This window comes from Leptosomus discolor, chromosome 4, assembly GCF_034619465.1.
Source record: "Leptosomus discolor isolate bLepDis1 chromosome 4, bLepDis1.hap2, whole genome shotgun sequence".
NCBI lineage: Eukaryota > Metazoa > Chordata > Aves > Leptosomiformes > Leptosomidae > Leptosomus > Leptosomus discolor.
In genome coordinates this window covers 32,610,567-32,630,127 of record NC_141394.1, presented here as the reverse complement: position 1 = coordinate 32,630,127, position 19,561 = coordinate 32,610,567, and the positions used below count along the sequence as shown (strand labels likewise).

At 39.6% G+C, this 19,561-nt stretch overlaps 1 protein-coding gene across 2 annotated transcripts in view; it reads left to right on the top strand.

Moving 5' to 3' along the window:
• MMRN1 (multimerin 1) overlaps window positions 1–18,479 on the top strand; it is a 46,173-nt gene extending 27,694 nt beyond the window's left edge. For both annotated transcript variants that reach the window (XM_086464526.1, XM_086464525.1), the window contains exons 5-8: window positions 2,742–2,915; window positions 7,797–9,776; window positions 16,800–16,946; window positions 18,058–18,479. In XM_086464526.1, the coding sequence (XP_086320652.1) occupies window positions 2,742–2,915; window positions 7,797–9,776; window positions 16,800–16,946; window positions 18,058–18,479 (2,723 nt within the window). The remainder of the gene's footprint in view (window positions 1–2,741; window positions 2,916–7,796; window positions 9,777–16,799; window positions 16,947–18,057) is intronic.
• The last annotated feature ends 1,082 nt before the right edge of the window (window positions 18,480–19,561 follow it).

Genomic DNA, 19,561 nt, shown 5'->3' with positions numbered 1-19,561 from the left:
CAGACTATATTATATTCCAGTCTCTATCACCTGAAGGTTTGTATGCCTTTGAGGGTATAGAGATGTTGGTAAAGTGGAATTATTTAGAAAGTCTGTGTACTCAGAGAACTGCCAACAATCAGCATATCGTGTTTAAATAACAACAAAAGAAATATGTGAAACATGCTTGAATAAGGAAGTTGTTTGAAAAAATTATTCTCTGCTTGCAACATACTCCCCAGCAGTGGGTAAGACTACATTTGTCAGGTAAGTCTTTGGTGGCAAATTATGTGCAAGTTATTTGGCAGCATTCTCTACATACTGTCAGATGAGCTTGTAGTTTACATGGTGAGGAGCCAAAAGATGGAGAAGATGTGAAAGACAGTGTAAAGGAGGCATGTTCCCTGAACTTACTACCTCCCTTTTCTTTTGAATCTGTTGGTGTTTTGATTATGGATGTCTACACTGACTTTTTGTATAATCATCAGCTGTTACACACTGTGGTGTTATTGTTACTCACATGGTTGGCCTATATCCGAAAACATTTTATGGAACCAAATAATAAGGCAAGTTATGTTCTCAGGTCTGTGTGTTGCAGTTGTCAACATACTGTTCTGGTGCTGGGATATTCATGCATGCTGAGAGAACAGGATGTCAGAATCCAGACTGCCACAGGGTTTTATGGAGACAGTACACATGTATGTTGTGTAAGCAATGAAGTTTTCCAGTGCTAGAGGGAGGAGGATGCTGTCTAGTAAAGCAGACAGGACCCATGTGAAAAAATGAGCTTGATCAACAGAGCATTAAAACATCTCTTAGTAGGAATTCTGCTCTGAAAAATAACTCTGAAATTGAAATCTCACAGCTCCATGTTAATGACTTTCAGTTATTTTTAAATCAAATGAGGTCAGTTTAGAAGGGGAGAGATACTTGTTCTGCGTGCCAACCCTGCAAACGTGACTTGGTTGCTCTGGTCTCTCGTTCCATCAGCAGCTACCAGGACTCTACAAGCCATATTCTGTTACCAGCTCCCACTGTGCAGGCATGCCACTTCTAAACCTCACTTTCAGGTTCATCTATGCAGTTTGTCTTCCCCCTTCAGTAGGAACTGACAGAAACCAAATCACAGAAAGCATTGCACGCGGCAGGTTAGTTGTCAGTTTGGGGGCCTATGCATGAGCCAGTAAAGAATTCAAATCACTTTCTCGTAGTAACAATTCAACCAGGAGCAGAAGTATGCAGACCTGTCTGTCTGTCACAGAGTAGTATTACGATGAAGAGTATTCAGGCAAAGAAGGTCCATCAATGACTTGTCTCCACAGTGCCGCTGGGGAGAATTGCCAGACTCTAAACTAGGTGGTTGAGTTATAAACATGATTATGTGTCTGTGTAACTGGACACCATGAGCAAAGTAAGGAGCCGGAGATGCTAACTTCCTAACCTAAACCAGCCAGCCTTATTCACCAATTATGAATTTTACAACCAGCATGTCTCTACAGGAGAGCATTCTCATGGGTGTTGGCGTGCTTCATCTGTGCTGTCTGGGTGCATTTAGTGAATTTTCTGGATTTTTGCAAATACTATTGAGTTAGATATGGTGCATTTATTTTTTACGTACTAGAGTTTTGGAGAATAAGTCTAGCTGGGAGAATATACACTTTTACATACAACTTGCTTTTTTTTTTTTATTGTAGTCTTTAGGCCCCTGTGCTTCTGCATGGTTTCTGATTATATCTGTTTACTGCTGTGAGAATAGACACTGATGCCATAATGAAAACTGACATAAGATCAATACTGATACTGTAAATTTACACCAATAAATACTTTTATTTACTGTAAAGAATCTCTTGCATAGCAGTTTATTAAATTGTAGTATGGCCTGGATCATGTACGGTAATATATCATGTGTCTAAGGTAGGCCATTTAGGCTGAATTGTTGAAGGAGCTGAAGAGATTTTGTAGCTTGTCTTCAAGGAATTAGAGCATTTAATTTTATCAGTGTCTTCTGAAAATCCCAGACTAAGTCTCACTCCTGTCAGCTGTGAAACTCAAATGGCTAACAGAATTCATGTGGAGTCTTCATTTGCAAGACCAAGGCCTTCTTCACCACTACCTGTCTTAAAAGCGTCCAGCTAGGCCTTTTTATACCTGAAGAGACTACAAGTGTCACGAAAAATTTGGGCAGGTTTCAAAAGAAACTTGACTTCACAGGTTGAGCATCTTTTCTTAATGACAGACTAATGATTATTCCAAAGTCATTTATCTATTAGCTGTTTTTCTGCCTTGCTGCTGTGTTGAAAAAGTCTTTGTTTTGACCCCAACACTGAAAAGATGATGTATTCCTTCAAATACAAGCCTTGCAAATTCATGAAGTTATGTTATAAATGGTAAATAAAAATCAATGCTTTTGTGATTGTGTTAAAGGAGACTAAATGAGAGTTAACTGAATACCCTGTAGGGTGCTAGGTGGGGGAAGAATGGCATTATGCTAATTAAAATATGCTAACCATTCAAAATACTCTTGTAGAATTATAAATACTTTATAATGGATACAGATGCTTCAGTAATTAGTTACTGCTGTGCTGCTGAATGTCACTAATACGTGATACATGACAAAAGTCAAGATGATTCACTCAAGACTAAACATTCAGAAACTTCACCCCACTTCCAGCTAATGTCTCTCAAGTCAATTACACTTTCTTTTTTTTTTTCCCCCACAATGTTTTAACACTACTTTTTTCTCATTTTATTCTCTGACCAAGCACTTACGCAAAAAATGAATGAGAAGATTAGCAGCCAGGAGATGAAACTGGCTTTTCTACAAAAGAAGGTTGACAGCATTGATGCTGCGATGCATGATGTCAGAAAGACGCTTTCTTCTCTGGAAGGCAAAATCAATGAAGGTAAGGGCAGAGACTTCCAGTCTTTTCTAAAAGGTAAGAAAAATAAATTAATGTAATCACTCACCCAGTTAAAGGTGCCAGAAAAAAAAAAAATGCTAAAAGCATTAGTAGACTGTCCTATTCTATTGCTCAGCTTTTATAGGGAGAAGTCTTTTTTTTGGCTTCATTTCATAATAGAGGGATTTGTTTATTTTGACATTTGTTAAGGTGTCTTTTATAGTGACAAAAAAAAAAAATGTTCTTGGGTACTACATTGTCTACATGGTAACTTAAGCCACTGTCAAGGCATTTTCTTTTACTTAGAGCTTCTGCAAATATTCTTATCTCTGGTTTTTGTTTATCTGACAGCTGCTAAAGGACGTAGTATTTGCTTTGCTAGCAAGTCTAAGTAATATTCTTTAATACGTAATTCACATATGCAGAGGAAACATATAAGGAATTCTGTGGTGGTTGTATTTATAACATGGCAAACATCCTGCTGAATAATATGGCTCTGATTATATTAGGCTACTTTTGATAAACTCATGTTTGGTAGATGAGAAAGACATGGCCAGGGATCAGGAGGTTGGACAAACTCTTGCCAGCAGAATTGTACATTCATTCTTTGTGAATCTTGCAGCAAGATCTGTTTGTTAGCCAACTACAGATGGTGCTTAACAAACATATTGGGACTGAAGTTTTAATTTCCTTGGTGTGCGATATTTTTCTCTTTTTTCAGGAATTTTCCCCAAATGGTTTGTTTTATACACTTTAGAACCCAGAGGACTTTTCTATTGTTTAAAAATATAACGGGGGAACTGGAGCTCCTTACATTGTGGTAAAACTAAATGAAACAATAAGTCCTTTTGTATCTCTCTCGAATTTACAAAGTGTGGTCCTGTTTCTTGTATTTTCAGTCCTCTGTCTCCTGAGTTGCTCATGCCACATGCTAGATGGCTCTATTGTACCCTGGATCAAGTTTATCCTATCTCTCCCTCAGTGACCTGCTTTCACCTTTCCACATATTGCTAGATGGCATTCTTGACCCTTGGGTACACATTTAATTTATCTTTGAATATTTCCCATTTCCCTTCTGCTTTGCCTTCATCATTCTTTTTCTATATACCACTCATTCTAGCTGTCATTTTCATGCTATTCCAAGAGGTCTTTTGCTGCATCATGTGCTCCTCCTTCTTCATTCCCTATCTATATTTAAGGGTCCAAGTCCTAATTAAAATATGCAGTACAAAAGACCCCCTTTATTTCACACTTCTCTGCAAATGTGTTCCAAGCCTTTATTGTTTTTATCTGCAATGCTCTGTATTATACCTGCTTAGATGAAATGTCCATTTGCTGGCCCTTTTTTTTGTTCTCAATCTATCTCCTAATCAAGTAGCTCTAATGAAAATGCTGCTGTCAACTACTTTCCTTGACTCTAATTATGGGCACTCCAATACAGGTTATTCTTGGCTTGTACATAAATAAATAGCAGGAATGAGGGGAGAGAGCGCAAGGTTAGTGTTTCTGTTGACTTCTATATGTAATGTCAAAGGGCAACTGCAGCTTCTGTCCAGAGAAAATCAGTCAGTCATACTCCAAGTGGGCAAAGCGCATCCTAAAGTAGCAGGAGCTGGAAGGAGTTTCCATGCTGTCCTCTAACTTGGTACAGATGTGCAGTATAGGCACATCAGACTTGCTAAAGATTACTCTCAGAACACAACCTTCCCCCCCTACCACTGCCGTTCTGAAGCAAGACGCTGTTCAAGCACAGTTAAGTCTGTAGTTGCTTCATGATACTCAGACTTCCTCCTTCGTCCCTTACTTTTCCGTTTTCTTCCCATGGTGCCCAGGTCCTTTGCTCATATCCATTAATCACCTTTTTTCTTATCACAGAAATTGTAATGGCTGCCCAGCTTTGTATCAGGGTTTGTTAGGAGTGAGGTCTGTTTCTGTGAACGAACAATTAAATATGGTTTCCAAAGCATTTATGTCTTGGTTTCATCTGTAAATAGCCATTGGTCACACAAACCCGTCGTCTGTTGATACAGGGTAACATTCACTGGAGTAACTGATATGCTCCTCTGATTTGATTAGTGAAACCTGTTGTACATTTTAAAAATTGTTTTCAGTACCCAGGAGACCGTTCCTACTTAGAGAAAATAATTCGGTGTTCTCCCTTTGATTTAAAATACTCTGCTTACATCTTGTTATTCATTTTTCCTCCTTTCACTCTGCATCAAGCCTTTTTACAGACTCCTTTCCTCTTCATTATTAATATGTACACTCCTCTAAAAATGAATTCAACAGTTAATCACTGCCAAGTCAGAAATGTCATTTGCAGCTGGATATATAACCTTAACTCAGTCTCCTGTGTACATTCGTTTATTTTGCACATTGTTCTTCAAATAATTGAAACTGCAAAGGGAGTACATGTTGACACAAAGTAATTACACACTTTGGATTTCAGCCAGGGAGTTAAAATTAAAATTTATAATCTCATAAAAAGTGCAAGAGATCTTTAATGTTCAAAGGTAGTTTGGACCTTTCTATTTCAAAATGAGCAACCGAGAAATTGAGTTACATCCGTGAATGGACTCCTGTATTCTCAGCTCAAGCTTAAGAATATACTCAGTTGTCATCTATAAGCTGGGTCAGGTCTTTCTGTGGAGAAGTGTGCTCCCACAGCTCCTGGTGAACTTTAGAATAGCACTTGCTTACCAGCTCCCTAGCTGTCCTAGCCAGTAAGTAAGGGAGAGAAACCCAAAGCTGTCTGTTTTATCAAGTTCCACCCCCTTAATAACAAGAACACCTGAAAACCAGAGCTGAGCTCTGTACAACACCTGCGATTCAACTAAACAGAGTAGGAATGGGAGAAAAAAAGGCTGACGGGTACTTGACTGTCACAGAAAGAAAATGCCAGCACAGATCCTGTGGAAAACCTCTCACAGCAGGGTGGTCTATTATCAAGAGTTGTTGCTGAGATGAAGAAGTTTAATTAACTCCTGACAGAAGGTGTAGAGTAACCTTGTTTCTTTCCACAGCCATTAAACTTTTCTTCGCAGCTCATTGCATTTCTTAAAGCACAGAACATTTCTCAGCATCATAAAGTAACCGGACCAAATCATCAGTTACAATGGTTTCTCTACACGTCAGTCATTTTACACTGCATTCATTCCTTGATTCTGTCTCTCAGCTACCAGGACATCCTTATTCTGAGGTATCTTATCTTACTGGTTTTCCTTCACTGAAGTTCACTGACAAAGTTCTGTGTGTAAGTGTGCATGTTCATGTGTATACATCTGCCTAGTCATTTACCTGCTGTTCAGGTAGTAAAAAGTAAAATAATAAAGGCAATCTCAGTATTCTTCAATTTGCTATTTTTTATAATTTGTGTAAAAATCACTGTGACATCTGTGACCACAGTTGACAGTAGTTCTATTGCTTAGGAAACTTTATGTTGTATTTCTGAAGTGGCTCTTTTTTAGACTATCAAACTTATTGCGCCTGCCTATTATATCCTGCCTTGAAAAAAACACCATCTGAACAAGTGACAGATTTCCCCTCTAAGCATCAAAGGTGTTTACTGTCCATTTTAGCAGACGTAGTGAAGACTGAGACTCATTTATAGTTCATAAAAAGCAAATATTATCAATACTTTATCTCTGTTTCCAGCTGGAAACAAACGCACAATTCAAATGGATCTCCTGAATAGAAAAAGTACTGTGCTTCTCTCTAGCTTACTGAACAAAACCATTTTTGTTTGGAATCATTTTGCACTCCTGGAGCCCAAAGTTGCGTTGTGTTTCATGGGTCTGATTTCCTGCCATTTTACTGGTCTTGCTGAGAATGTACCTTCAAATAAGGTTTCAGAACATGCCTTGCTGTTTTAGAGATGAAGCAATAAAATCCAGGCTATAGAAGTAATTGAGAGGAAAATACAGGAAGGCAACAGAGAATTTCTGTCTTTATCAATACAGTTTTAATCAGAGAACTGATGATCTTCAAGGCATTGTAGAGCTTGAAGCGCTTAACCATTATATCACAAGCTGTCTGCAAGTGTTCATAGAGTTTAGAAAAACTGTGGAAAGAGTGCTTCAGTGTTTTAGCTGGACATAGGGGCTACCTTTGGAGAATGGATTAAAAAAATCCTTCTACCCTCACACCAGAGCAGAACTACTGCTGTTATGCAGCACTCTTGATGAACACTATTTTATGACTGTCTTAACCTGTCTAAGGCTATATGGGAGACGTATTTTGATGTTATTCACAGGAGCAGAATTCCCACACATTCACCTCTGCCTAGTACTTTTCAGGATCAGTATTCCTAGGAGCTATTTAAAGAGTTGCTTGTACCTTTAAAATATCTGCCTTTTGCAGCAGTTGTCATGTTACTAACTTTAGATATTCAATACAGCTATTCTTTTTATTTTGCTTCTTTCTCACTATAGTGTGTTGTATGATCACTTAGCACATACAATAGAATAGGAAGGTAATAAAGGTAATAATCTCTGCTTTCACTTCTTGACCATAACGTTGATAAAGCAGGTGTTTTTTTCTTATTTTCCCAGTGGAGAAAGGACAGATCACTTTCTTATGAGCAAGCCACAAAAGCACTCAGGTCTCATTTCAGTGGTCAGGAGCAGCTTAGCTAGGAGATCAAAGTTGATACCACATGCAGATTTCGAGTTTGCGCTTTCAAAATAATAGCAAAACTCCTCTTGATTTCAGTAGAAACAGAGATGAGTCTTCAAACACTATTAGCCATGCTCTACATTCCTCAACTTTAAATTTTGCTCTATGGGTGGGTAAACTGGGGCGGGGATGTGTGTGTTCCGCTTCTGTACAGCACTGTGCTTGCTCACATTGTGAAAAAAACTTAGATGCTGCTAACACAACTGGTTTGATTGTTTCCGCATTTCTCCTTTTTCCCCAAAGGTCTCAAAACCAGAAGTATTAATGAATTAGCCAAAGACATTGTCAGAGAACACTTCAAAGTATTTCAAGTTGAAATGCAAGACAGCATGGCTCAAATTTTCAAGACTATGTCTAGTTTGTCATATGACCTTGAAAATACAAAAGAATTAGTCAGGCATCTGAATGAAACCCAGCAAAAATTGGCTCAGGAGAAAGACAGTGGGCCAACAAATCTTGATATTCTGGAGCTAAAGAGTCATATGGTTCAGATGAAAGAGGAAATGACCCTCACTTGTGATAAACCTATGAAAGCTTTGCGGGAAAAGCAGAAATTCTTGGAAGATAACTTGGAACATCAACAGTCAAGAAGTGTCATTTATTATGAATCTTTAAATAGGACTCTTACTGAAATGAAAGGTGCTCATGAACAACTGTTATCAGCTGAACAGTCTTCAAGCCAAAGCATCCCTTCAGCAGATAAAGTCATGGAGTACAACGTTACAGAGTACCTGTTCACACTGCATGAGAAAGTAAAGAAACAAGGCATGATGGTGCTGCAGATCTATGATGACTTAAGAGTCCAAGATAGCAAGATCAGCAATCTCAGTGTCACACTGGAAGTTCAGAGAGACTCTGTTCTGGGGGTCTGTGATGACATGTTGTCAGAGAGCAGAAGGGATTTCCAAACACAGCTGGCAGCAACACAAGAGAATGTGCTGGTCCTAAACAAAAGCCTCTCTGACCTGGTCCTTCCGTTGGACAATAAGATGGACAAAATGAATGAGCAAATTAATGATTTGTGCTATGATATGGAGATCCTGCAACCCTTGATTGAACAAGGGATACCTTTTAGTCTGACTTCAGAGTATGAACAACAAATCCAAGCTGAAGAAATTAATAAGAAGCTTGAAAACCTCAATACTGTCATCAACAGAATGAGTTCTGCAATTAAGGAGCTTTCCAAAACTCAGGAAGGACTTAAAAATGAATCTCAGGCTTATCAGGAACTGTTTGAGAGTCGTGTTAATGAATGCTCCATGGAAATAGAAGATGGATTAAACAAGACCATGATAGTAATAAACAGCGCTGTTGATTCTATTCAAGACAACTATGTACTGAAAGATATGCTACATGCTCTAAGAAATGAGACTGAAGTCTGCTGTGGCAGAGCTGAGAAACTGGACAGCCTCCTGGCTTTCATTCCCCAGTTCCAACAGTTGAACGAATCCCTCTGGACACTGCTCATTGGCAAGAAGTATGAATTCACTTCACAAGTAGCACCATCCCATTCTGATCTTCCATATGAAGAGTCTGACAGAAGTATCCTCCAAAATTTCAGAAGAGTTTTCTATATTTTAAATGATACATCGTCAAGAGTGGACAATCAACAAGAAGATATCAGCCACCTGGAAGAAAAACTATTTGACTCTGTGGAGAAATCAAAGGACCATGAGGTTCGCCTTCTGAATGTGGAGTCAAAAATTTCCAAGTTTTTGGCAAACAACTGTGTCTCTCTGAAAAAAACCAAAGCTGCCTCAACAGAGAAAGAACAAGTGGTCTCACTTCAGCTCCAGACACTGAGTTCCAGGGTCAAGGCCCTGGAAGCCAAGTCGATCCGCTTCTCAAACAGCATTCCACTTCTGAACAAGACTGCTCATGAGGCCTGGGGGCTGTGTCAGGATACCAACAGCCGCATCCAAGAAGTGAATGCAAGTATACCTGTGCTAATTAAACTTGCTCAGCCAGATATCCCCCTGCTGCAGAGAGGCCTCAAAGAGCTTGTTGAATCTGTGCTTGAAATAAAAGCAGGAACTATCTTGACAAATTTAACTCAGCACGTTGACGTATCGGTGGCAAATGCAATGAACAGCATCACCAAACTTCAGAAGCAGGTGAAACCAGTTATAAAGAAACCATCCACGGTGAAAAAATCAGCAGCAAACATCACCGTGAACCTGGCAAGCCGAACTCAGAGAAACACGGATAATACTATAGATCCAGGTAGTAAGTTTTACTCTACTAAAAACGAGAGTCTTTGTAATAAAGGCTTCTGTAGCCATTGTAATGAAATGAGGTGGAAGAACTTGACTGAGGGTGAATAAAACATCCAAAGACTGGCATAAAGAGTGTTTCAGAGGAACTAGAGGTTACTCTAGTCTCTTGCTTGCAAGATAATTTATTTCGCTTATGAGGAGCCTCTGCACTAAGGCATCTAGAAGCTTCATTTAATTTTCCTTAATAAATTCACATCTGATCAGTTTAAGATATATGTGCATGCACACACACTCAGATGAGAACCTGACGTTTCAAATGTAACTGACAATTTAGACAAAATCTAAACTACAAGAATTTTGTGCTTGCATCTCAATTAGCAATTTCAGTAAATAAAGATGCAAGCTGGGAGAGAAATCTAGAGTTGCATCAGTACTTTGCAGTGTCCATGGGGATGAAAAGTATCAAAAACCTGAAGCAAGTGAATACACCAAATGACTGTAACAAGGCTTTTGCCGGCTCCTTCAGTATTTCATTGAGATTATTAGCGCAGTTACAATTACAATGGTGTGCTCTTGCAGAATCAGGAGCCCAGCCAATAAAGTAGGTTTGACTTGAGTCCATCTGGAGGACAGCTCAGCTGAGCAGGAGCTGCCATTCTTAAAATGAACGTTTTAAATGTGAATCTGAACTTAAATTCAAACATCATCATGTGAAATGAGTTGATATGGATGAATTCACAGAAACACAAACTCTGAGTTATGACTTTTGGAATCAGACTTGAGTGAAAATCAATAGCACCAGCTAATGTTTTATGGAAATATCATTTCTAGGAAAATACAGTAAATGATGAGTGATTAAGTCACTAGAAATCCTCAGAGGACTCTAATTCACATTAAAATAAGTGAGACAGATTCCTAAATGACAGATAAGATGTCCAGATACTTTTGAAGACCCAAACCTAAATCTTTCCTAAGTAAAGCATTCTTAAACTTATGAACATTTCTGGAATGGTATTTGGTCTCTATTGTAAGCAGATGTAGGGGTAGCAAGAACTACCACTCCTGTTCATGTGCTAAGACCATGGGCAACATCCTCTTCCTTCTCTCTCTCCATGCCTCTTCCTTCCCTTCCCTCCACTCTCTCCTTCATCTCCTCCTGTACTAGGTACCACACTTTTCAGTAATCAATGGAAAGGATTCTTTTTAAAGCCCCAGTCCCATGGCTTCCGTTGAAAGCCATCCCCACTGAAAGGATTCCAATCCTTGGCTATCTTTTCAGTTAGAGAGGACACACAGCAATTCCAACAGGCAGTCATACTTAAAAATGCACCAAGTTTTGACAAATTCTTACTAAAAAGTAATTTGAATATTTTGGTAGTAAAAATTGTAATTCTTTCTCAGTCATTTCTCTTTTCTGCCTGTTCCTGCCACTGGGCAGGATGGAAATTCAAAACCCTTGCTCACAATTAAAATTAAGGGAAAATGAGACATGACACCTCTAATCCTTACCAAGCTTTCTACTTTGTTGGATAATAACACTAGTGCTACCCATCTGGAACACAGGAAGCTGCCACCTGCTCTGTTTTTTACTCCACATTAATGAGTTAATGTCTTTCCTATCTGCTATTTATCTTATGCTGAATTTTAACAAATAGCTTGCTTGATAACGTTTGGTGTATGCTTACTCTTACAGAAAGTGCAGATCTTTGCAGATGTTGAAAAGCCCTATTTTTAAGGTTTCTACATAGCAATGTTTATGTAGACTTGTCCATCAGTAACGAGTTTTGCATTCAATGATATTTCATGCCTAGCAAAATCATACATTACATTTCTGTAAGTTATAGAAGTAAGACCATTATCCTAATTAACAAGCATTCATCTTCTGCCGGGGTAGATTTTACTTCTCCAGGAAAGCTTTTTCTCTCAAGTTCCAGGAGACAATCCAGAGATACATGCTGACCCTATTAAAGTTTCTAGAAGAAACCCTAAGGCATAATTGGCTAATTATAACATGTATTCGATCTTAGATGATTTTATTCAATTCAAAAATATTAGAATAACACTCTATAAAGTGGTGAATGACAATTCTCATTGATTCCTATATGTTCAATCTTTGATCCAGCTCTAACAGACTGAGATTTTCATTGGCTTTATTGCATTCAGGATTGGACCCTGAGGTAATACTTTCCTCAGTAGGTATTTGAAATCAAGGGGAAATGATGTGAGATTGCATTATGTATGCAGGGACATACAGACTTGGAGACTTCCTGTATTGTGGAATGAACAAAAGAAAAGATTTATGTCAGCCAGAGGCTGCAATGTGTGTATGAGGGATAAAAAAATCTAACCCTTTACCTAATACTGACTGTAATGGCAACCTGGGGTGAATAACAAAGTGATGGCCTTAAGACAGCTTCAAGTATCTAACGTAGGGGAGATGACAGCCTTTAAAGAAAAAATAAACAGTGAACTCTTCATTAGTCTTGGTTATGGATTATGTCTGGTCCTACATTCCAATGCACCGTTCTACTACAGAAGTGCATGATGCAGCGTGAGGGCAGCTTAGCTCAGTTCCCATTTTCCCGCTGCCGTTTAGTGCTGTGTCTGTGCTCTAGAGAATCAAGAGGCCGTGTTTCGAAAGGTGAATGCTTTCCTGTTGCATGTCTTGTATTAGTTATAGTTTTGCTTTATTCAAATTATGCCACCCTCCTATCAACATGAATAATTCAGAGTACAGCTGTGTTATATTTATGTATTTTAAACAGTGCGTCCATGTGAGGGAGGGGTAATTTCTTTTCTCATTTTCCCTGTGTCTTATTTCTGATTTTGTTTTCACATGATTTCTGACTCCTAACAGAAATGCAAGCTTCCATTGTCACTTTTTCAGTCAAGCCTGCAGAGAAATTAAGCTATTTAAATGTGGGGTTTTTTCCATCTTGTGTTTTATTGCACAGGTTTGATAGTTGTTCTGGTTCAGTTTGTTGACATATACTTCAATTCTGCATATATACTCTTTAGACTAATGGGTAGATTAAACTATTTTGTTGTTTTTAGTTTAGTGATGCTGAAATCATCACACTGGATACCTCTGCTTAACAGAGAAGCAGAATTGCTAAAGTCCAAGTATCTGAGATCAGTCTTGACAATTTGTCCCCACCCAAAATTGGAGAGGACAACTGAGGCACCACTCCTCCTTGCTTTTTGCCCAAGAGCGCTGCAGGTGAATCTTTGTGCTTTTTTTGCACCACAAACACCCTACACAGCGCTTATATCCGAGTACCCTGTCAGGGCCTGGAGAGCACCGATGGCCTTAATTGCCCTGGGCATCCTGACCTAGCCCCCAGACTGCACACCCTGCCAGCAGGCCTGCGATCCCTGTTTCAGCTCAAGCCAAAATCCCAGGCCTTTTCTGTCATGCTGGGCTGTGACTAGCCCCGGTTACCATGATCAGCCTGCCATGCTCTGCTTGTCACCTCTCCAGGTGAGGCACCAGCCCTGCTGTCACCCTCAGTTCCTAGGTGCCAGCCCCAGTGGGGATACCTCTCTCTTGCTGCTCCCTGGCACTCCTTGCATCTAGGCCACTGGGGATGCTCATTGCTTTTATCACTGTCAGACTGAGAGCGCTAAGCCAGAGGTGATTAATAATTGTAGACTGACAACTGCCGTGCGAGCAGGGCGGTTTAGTAGATTCCCAGGCTTGTCCAATCTCCCAGCACTTCCTGAGTGATAGTTACTGATAACTTGAGAAAATGTTGGTAAGTTATTTCCTGTTCAGACATTTCTAAATTGAACCACTGGAGTCACTTCTTTCCATGAGGAGACTGTTAAATTGCTAAATGTTCGATTTGCTTCTAAACAACACCCCAGTAGATACTGACAGAGATTCATTATTTGTTTCTCCAGCACTGGCAGTCTATTTCCCAAAAGAGCTTCTGGCTCCTTGCCCTCCTGAAGAGCAGCAAAACTCAGCATTAACTGGCTCTCCTCACTCCTACCATACTGAGTGTAAATAGCAACTGCGTTCAGTTTATTCTCTGCTATTAATAGCTGCAATTTAATGTATAGCTGTTAATTTAATTTATAAAGTCTCCCTTTTTTGCCCATCTACACTACCACATTGTGAAAGATTAATTAAAACTAGGTTATGTACTATAGTACGAAATATTTTCCTAATCTGAACCTCTTGGTATCTTTACCTGAAGCAGAGAATATAGACATAGTGTTGCAGAATGCCCTTCAGCAAGGAAAGAGAAAAAGAAAATATTGGGCAGAGGGGCAGCCTCAGCCAGAAACGACAGCAAAAACATGCTATTGTAAGATCACATGGAAGTTATATAGAGATTATCTGCTCAGTGGAGAGCTAGGGCATTTGCCTCTTACTCTGAAATTCCTAACTCGACTCAAACCTCTTCACAGCTTTTCCTAGTTCTAGCAAAAGAAGCAGGCTCCCCAGCTGCTGTTAAGCAATTCTGCACCTGGAGTGTTTATTTATTGTAGGTAAAGCTACATCTGAATTTGATTTAACTCCAAGGTTAAGTTCAGGCAATATCACCCCTCAGCAGACTGTTAGAACACTGTCTTCATTCTCATTATAATTTTCTTTTTGTCATCTTTTTCCTTTTTCCATCTTTTTTTTTTTTTTTTTATTTACTTCACTTCTTGTTTATGATAAGCAGAGGCCAATTAGCAGAGAGGCTGCTGTGTTCTTACACAAAGCTTTTGTATTTAGGGAATACGACGCAGTCAGCACAATCAGCTGTTTTCCTTTCTTTTCCGTTTTCCTTTCACACTTGGTAAATATGCGGATGCTTGGTAAATATGAGTGAGATGTTGTGGATACTTGGTAAATATGAGTGAAAAATAACCTCAATTAAGAGTGCAGCAAAACTATTATCTGAGAAGAAAAACATTATTTCCTGATGTCCAGTTGCCTGTGCTGTGACTCCAGTGATGACAGTCGTAAATTGCTTTATTTCAGGCATAATGGGATGGACGTTATTTTCTGTGAAAAGAATTACTGTTGTGTTTTTAAGTCCATGTGCTCCATCAGTGCAAGTTCAAGTGGCACCATACAATGTGCTTTTAGCATTCTGCTCACTGAACTACAATTTCTCAGAGAAATAGTTTTCCTTAATGCAGCAGTCTGTGAAATGGCTGGATGGGAATCTGAAGGTAACTATGGGCATTACTGAAATATCTATGTGAAGATCCAGTTCAACATTTCCCTGGCAATAAGTAGACCCTTTTATCAAGGCTTTTCCAGTTGCCACCTACCAACCTAGATTTACCGTAGCAGAACTGTGTGGCGTTCTCTTTCCAGAGCTCTGCTGGTGGTTCCTGGCAAAGAAAAGGTCAATTTTCTAAAACATGGGACCTTTACCTGACCAAAGCGAGATAAAGGAAAAATTTATGCCTTGGGAATGCTTTTTGTTCAGAATTTTTCATAGCAATATTTAATGTGGCCTGAGTGTTCTTCCCCCCCCCCCAACTGCTATGACAATGTATTATACGGTTATACTCAGTAGATAGTCTCAGAGCTCAGCAGCCCTAGACTGACAGCTTTCTCCATATCAGCTGGGCATGATCTGGCCAGCTCATACATAGTCAGGAAAAGAGGCAAGGACATTCTCAGTGAGGGTGCTTTGCAAAACCCCCTGTTTGGTAGAATTTGTGTTGCTTGCGATACAAAGCTTTTACATAAATCTTGGTAGAGATTCTGGAATTTAGTTATTTACAGGCAAGGACAAGTACTAGAAGTGGTCTGGACAGCATTTAAAATCTTTCATCACCAGTAGCCATACTCTTCTGCAGTGCTTGTGACATATCTGGGTGAGCAATGTCACAGACAGGACAGCCCAACCTGTACACCAGCAGTACAAAATCTGTGTTTTGGTACTCCCAAGGATAAGCTAGCTGTCTGAAAAGAGCAGCCTCTGTGTCTGCACTAGTGAAACCAAAGCACAGATTTGCCTGAACCAGCAGGAAAAGAACTATTTCTTTCATCCCACCAAAAGAAGGAGATAAAATTGGGTATGTCAGTATTGTCTCTTCCAAGTTTTGCTGTTTGTTTCTGAAGGGCTCCCGCAGTATGGTCAGCTTCAAGCCTCTCAGCACATTGCCGTTCTTAGTAAAGATTAATTAGCTGGTCCAATGTATTTCTTTAATCACATGATCTCAGACCGCCTGATTTTCACTTGTGTCTGGGTTTGTTGTAGTGTCTTAGGGCTGCCATACAAAAAGGGAAGAGGGAGGGTGAGCACAAAAATTTCACTGCCACTCTGACTAGCTCAAAGAGGCAAGTGAGCAGCTGGTGCTGGGTGGACTGCTGGTCTCCATGTCAGGCTGCAGCAAGGAGAGCTGGATTCTTAGCTCCCCCATCTCCGGATGGGAATTAGTATTCTCCAGGCTGAATCTGTCCTGAGGACCACCTGTAGGGCCACCCTGCCTTAGATTATTATGGAAAGACTGGTGTAGGGAACAGCAGAAGGAGAATTTCCTAATGTTTGGCTGTAGCCAGGCTTTGCTGGCTTTAAATTTATATTGCAGGGAGGCAGGTCACTAAACAAAGGAGAACATGACAGAAGAAATGAGCAAGAAAAGGTTGGTGTTTCTTGACAGGGATCTCTTGGAGTCTATGAACACAGCTGTTCAGATATCCTGATCTTTTGATGGTTCTCATAATTTTTGTTGAGTGAGATGCTCCAAGGAAGTTAGATTTGCAGTATCTTTCATCTTATTACACATACTTGACCCTCTGAGACAAGTAAAATGCAGCAATTACAGGTAATTCTGAGTGTCTTGGAGGCTAGCTGAGGGCATGCTGTGTTCAGACAAAGAGGGAGGCTGGACTAGCAAATGGTCCGAACAGCCTGGACAGGATCTGAAGTTGGCCTTCACACAGAACCTCAGCAGAAGTTCCACCAACATTATGAATTGACAAAGAGACTTTCCAAAACACTGAAAACTTGGGAAATGTTGCTGTAATGACATTGCAACTGAGGTTGTTGGGTTTTCTCTCTCTCTTTCACAGGGCAGTATTCAGCTTGTGTCAGTTCCCCATGCCAGAATGGAGGAACCTGTATCAATGACAGACAGAGTTTTATTTGTGCTTGTCGCCACCCCTTTGGAGGAGTCAACTGCAGTACGAAGCTGGTGAACGACAATTCTCTGAGTGTCGGCAAGTGAAGTATTTCATAGCGCAATATGCTGGCAGTACGGGCTCTGCCCCAGAGCCTAATTAGAGAGCATTTGCTGGTCAAAGGTGTCACATTTCACTTTAATGAGTGCCAACTCAAGTAGTAGTGTCCTGTGCTTTGGTGCTGAGGACATTAATCCCTGTGGGTGACTCATGATCTCTTTCTTTAATATGGCCAGATGATGGGATTAAATTGGGCTGGGCCCAGCCATAATAGCTGGAAAGCTCCCTGCTGGATTGTGCAGTGTGGGAGGGTATACAATAGATGTATTCGAACACAATGTCACTGAATTCAAAGGGGGAGGTAAAATCACATCACTGGGAAATACTAGCTTCAGCACGGCCATAAATGCTGTAGACATACTAGTAGCTACCATGATGTGTGGGAGTATGGCCTCAAGGAGTTATTTTGGGCACGCCTCTGATTTTCATCAGCAAAAGAAGCAGCCCTTGAAAGATATTTCAAAAAAAGAGAAGTGGAAGCTGTGCTTATTCAGTCCAGTAAACAACTAATTTACATCCAGGCCACATGAAATGTGAATCCCATACAGCTTTCAGCAGCCATTTGGCTGATTCTTACTCATGACAGCATACAAATAGTGAATAAAATCATTTGTACAGTGGCAGCAAATGATAGTGTGCAGGCTCATCTTGAAGAGAAAAACGTATACTTTTATTCCCTCATTTAATGTCAGGAGTGCTAAACTTCTTCAGTGTTCGTCTAAGATTTGTGGAGAAAATTCTTGACTTCAGCACACACAGATGAACAATGAAAGAGATCCTGGAGTGGGAAAAACTTCAGGGGAGGTGGAGTGGGGTGAAGAAAGAAGATAAAAATAGCAGCTCACTTAATGATAACATACTATAAGCAAACATAAAGTTCCCTTGCTGTTTCTAAAATAATTCTTTTGTGGATACACCTAGCACTAATTGTGAAGAAAACTACTTTTTATACAATACAGAAATACTGTGTTTCACTTGCTCAAGCTACTGGATGATGTGACTGCAGAAAAGCTGCTTTTGATCTGCTGTCTGGTCGGAGTTTCCTTTATACATGTAAAGTTACCTGAAATTATTCTTCATTCCTTTCCAGATTTTTCAAAAGGATCATACAGATATGCACCTATGGTGGCTTTTTTTGCCTCTCACACGTATGGAATGACGACCCCAGGGCCCATCAGATTTAACAATCTGGATGTCAACTACGGAGCTTCATTTGCCCCAGCAACCGGGAAGTTCCATGTTCCGTATCTGGGGGTCTATGTTTTTGAATATACCATTGAATCATTTAGTCCACGTGCCTCTGGCTATCTGGTCGTTGATGGAATAGACAAACTCACTTTCCAGGCTGAAAATATTAATAGTAACAAGTACACTGACAGAGTAATTACTGGAAATGCTTTATTAGAGTTAAATTATGGTCAAGAAGTCTGGCTCAGGCTGGCAGCTGGCTCTATACCAGCCAAGTATCCACCAGTAACTACGTTTAGTGGTTACTTGTTGTATCGTACCTAAGTCAGTCATAAATGTAAACAGTTACCATCAAACGAAGCAACTTGCATGTGAATTTATCTTTGCATTTAAATACTTTGTTTCTTTAACATCAGTAAGTTTCTCAAAGTAACCGATGTGCTGGCGTTTGAAGTGCTGATCCAAGAAGTTGTTTGATTGTAGCCACCTGCACATCTAGGAAGAGTGCACAGGTTGGAGATGGGGGGGGTGTGGGGAAATAAGCATCTTCCTTATATAAGCATGACTGGGAAGCAGTTCTATATTTACATTGCATAAACATACTCAGAGAAGGTTGCTAAGAATCAGTTCTCAAGATAAATCAAAGCTGCTTTTGATTATTCCTTTACAACCTGAGTGCATACCAAAGGTGATGGATAGATTTCACGACTCATCACTTAGCTCATTGTATCAAGTGATAATCATATGTATATATTCTGTTTGGAAAAAATATATTTCTTTTTCGTTTTGCCTGACATTATTCACTACATACCTTGATATGTCAGCGTTTAATTGATTCATTACTTTTTTAATGTAACTAGTACGATAACAAACTGGTTTTTTATCTAGCAGGAAAAAACAAGAGGGAATACTTAAAAGCTCTGTGTTCATACATTCAGATTAGAAATAAGATGCTCATTTTCATCAGTGAATATAATTAGTCATTATAATGGATTTGGTGGTGTCTCTGTTGCTTGAAGTGTTTAAAGCACAGCTGGATTTTGCTTAGGTGATATGGCCTTGAGCAACATGGCTATATTGGCTTCACACAGATTTTTACATGTAAACTTTGGCCTATAAGATACACAAGGTTAAATGAGATAATCATAGCTCTTTCTAAGTTTGAGCTCTATAAATCTATGATTTATTTTGTTTCTGCATTATATCCACTAGCTACTGAGGCAAGATGAAATGAACTTCAGTTTGCATAAACCACAATGTGATTTCCAAGCATCAATCCAATTAAAAAAAAAAATATTTTCGGTTCATGCTATGACTGCCTGAAAAAATAAACCCTCAGGTTCACATCCTTACCTGTTGCAAAGTCCTGGGTTGCTGCAGTTTCTTGAAATCCCATTGACTGGTGT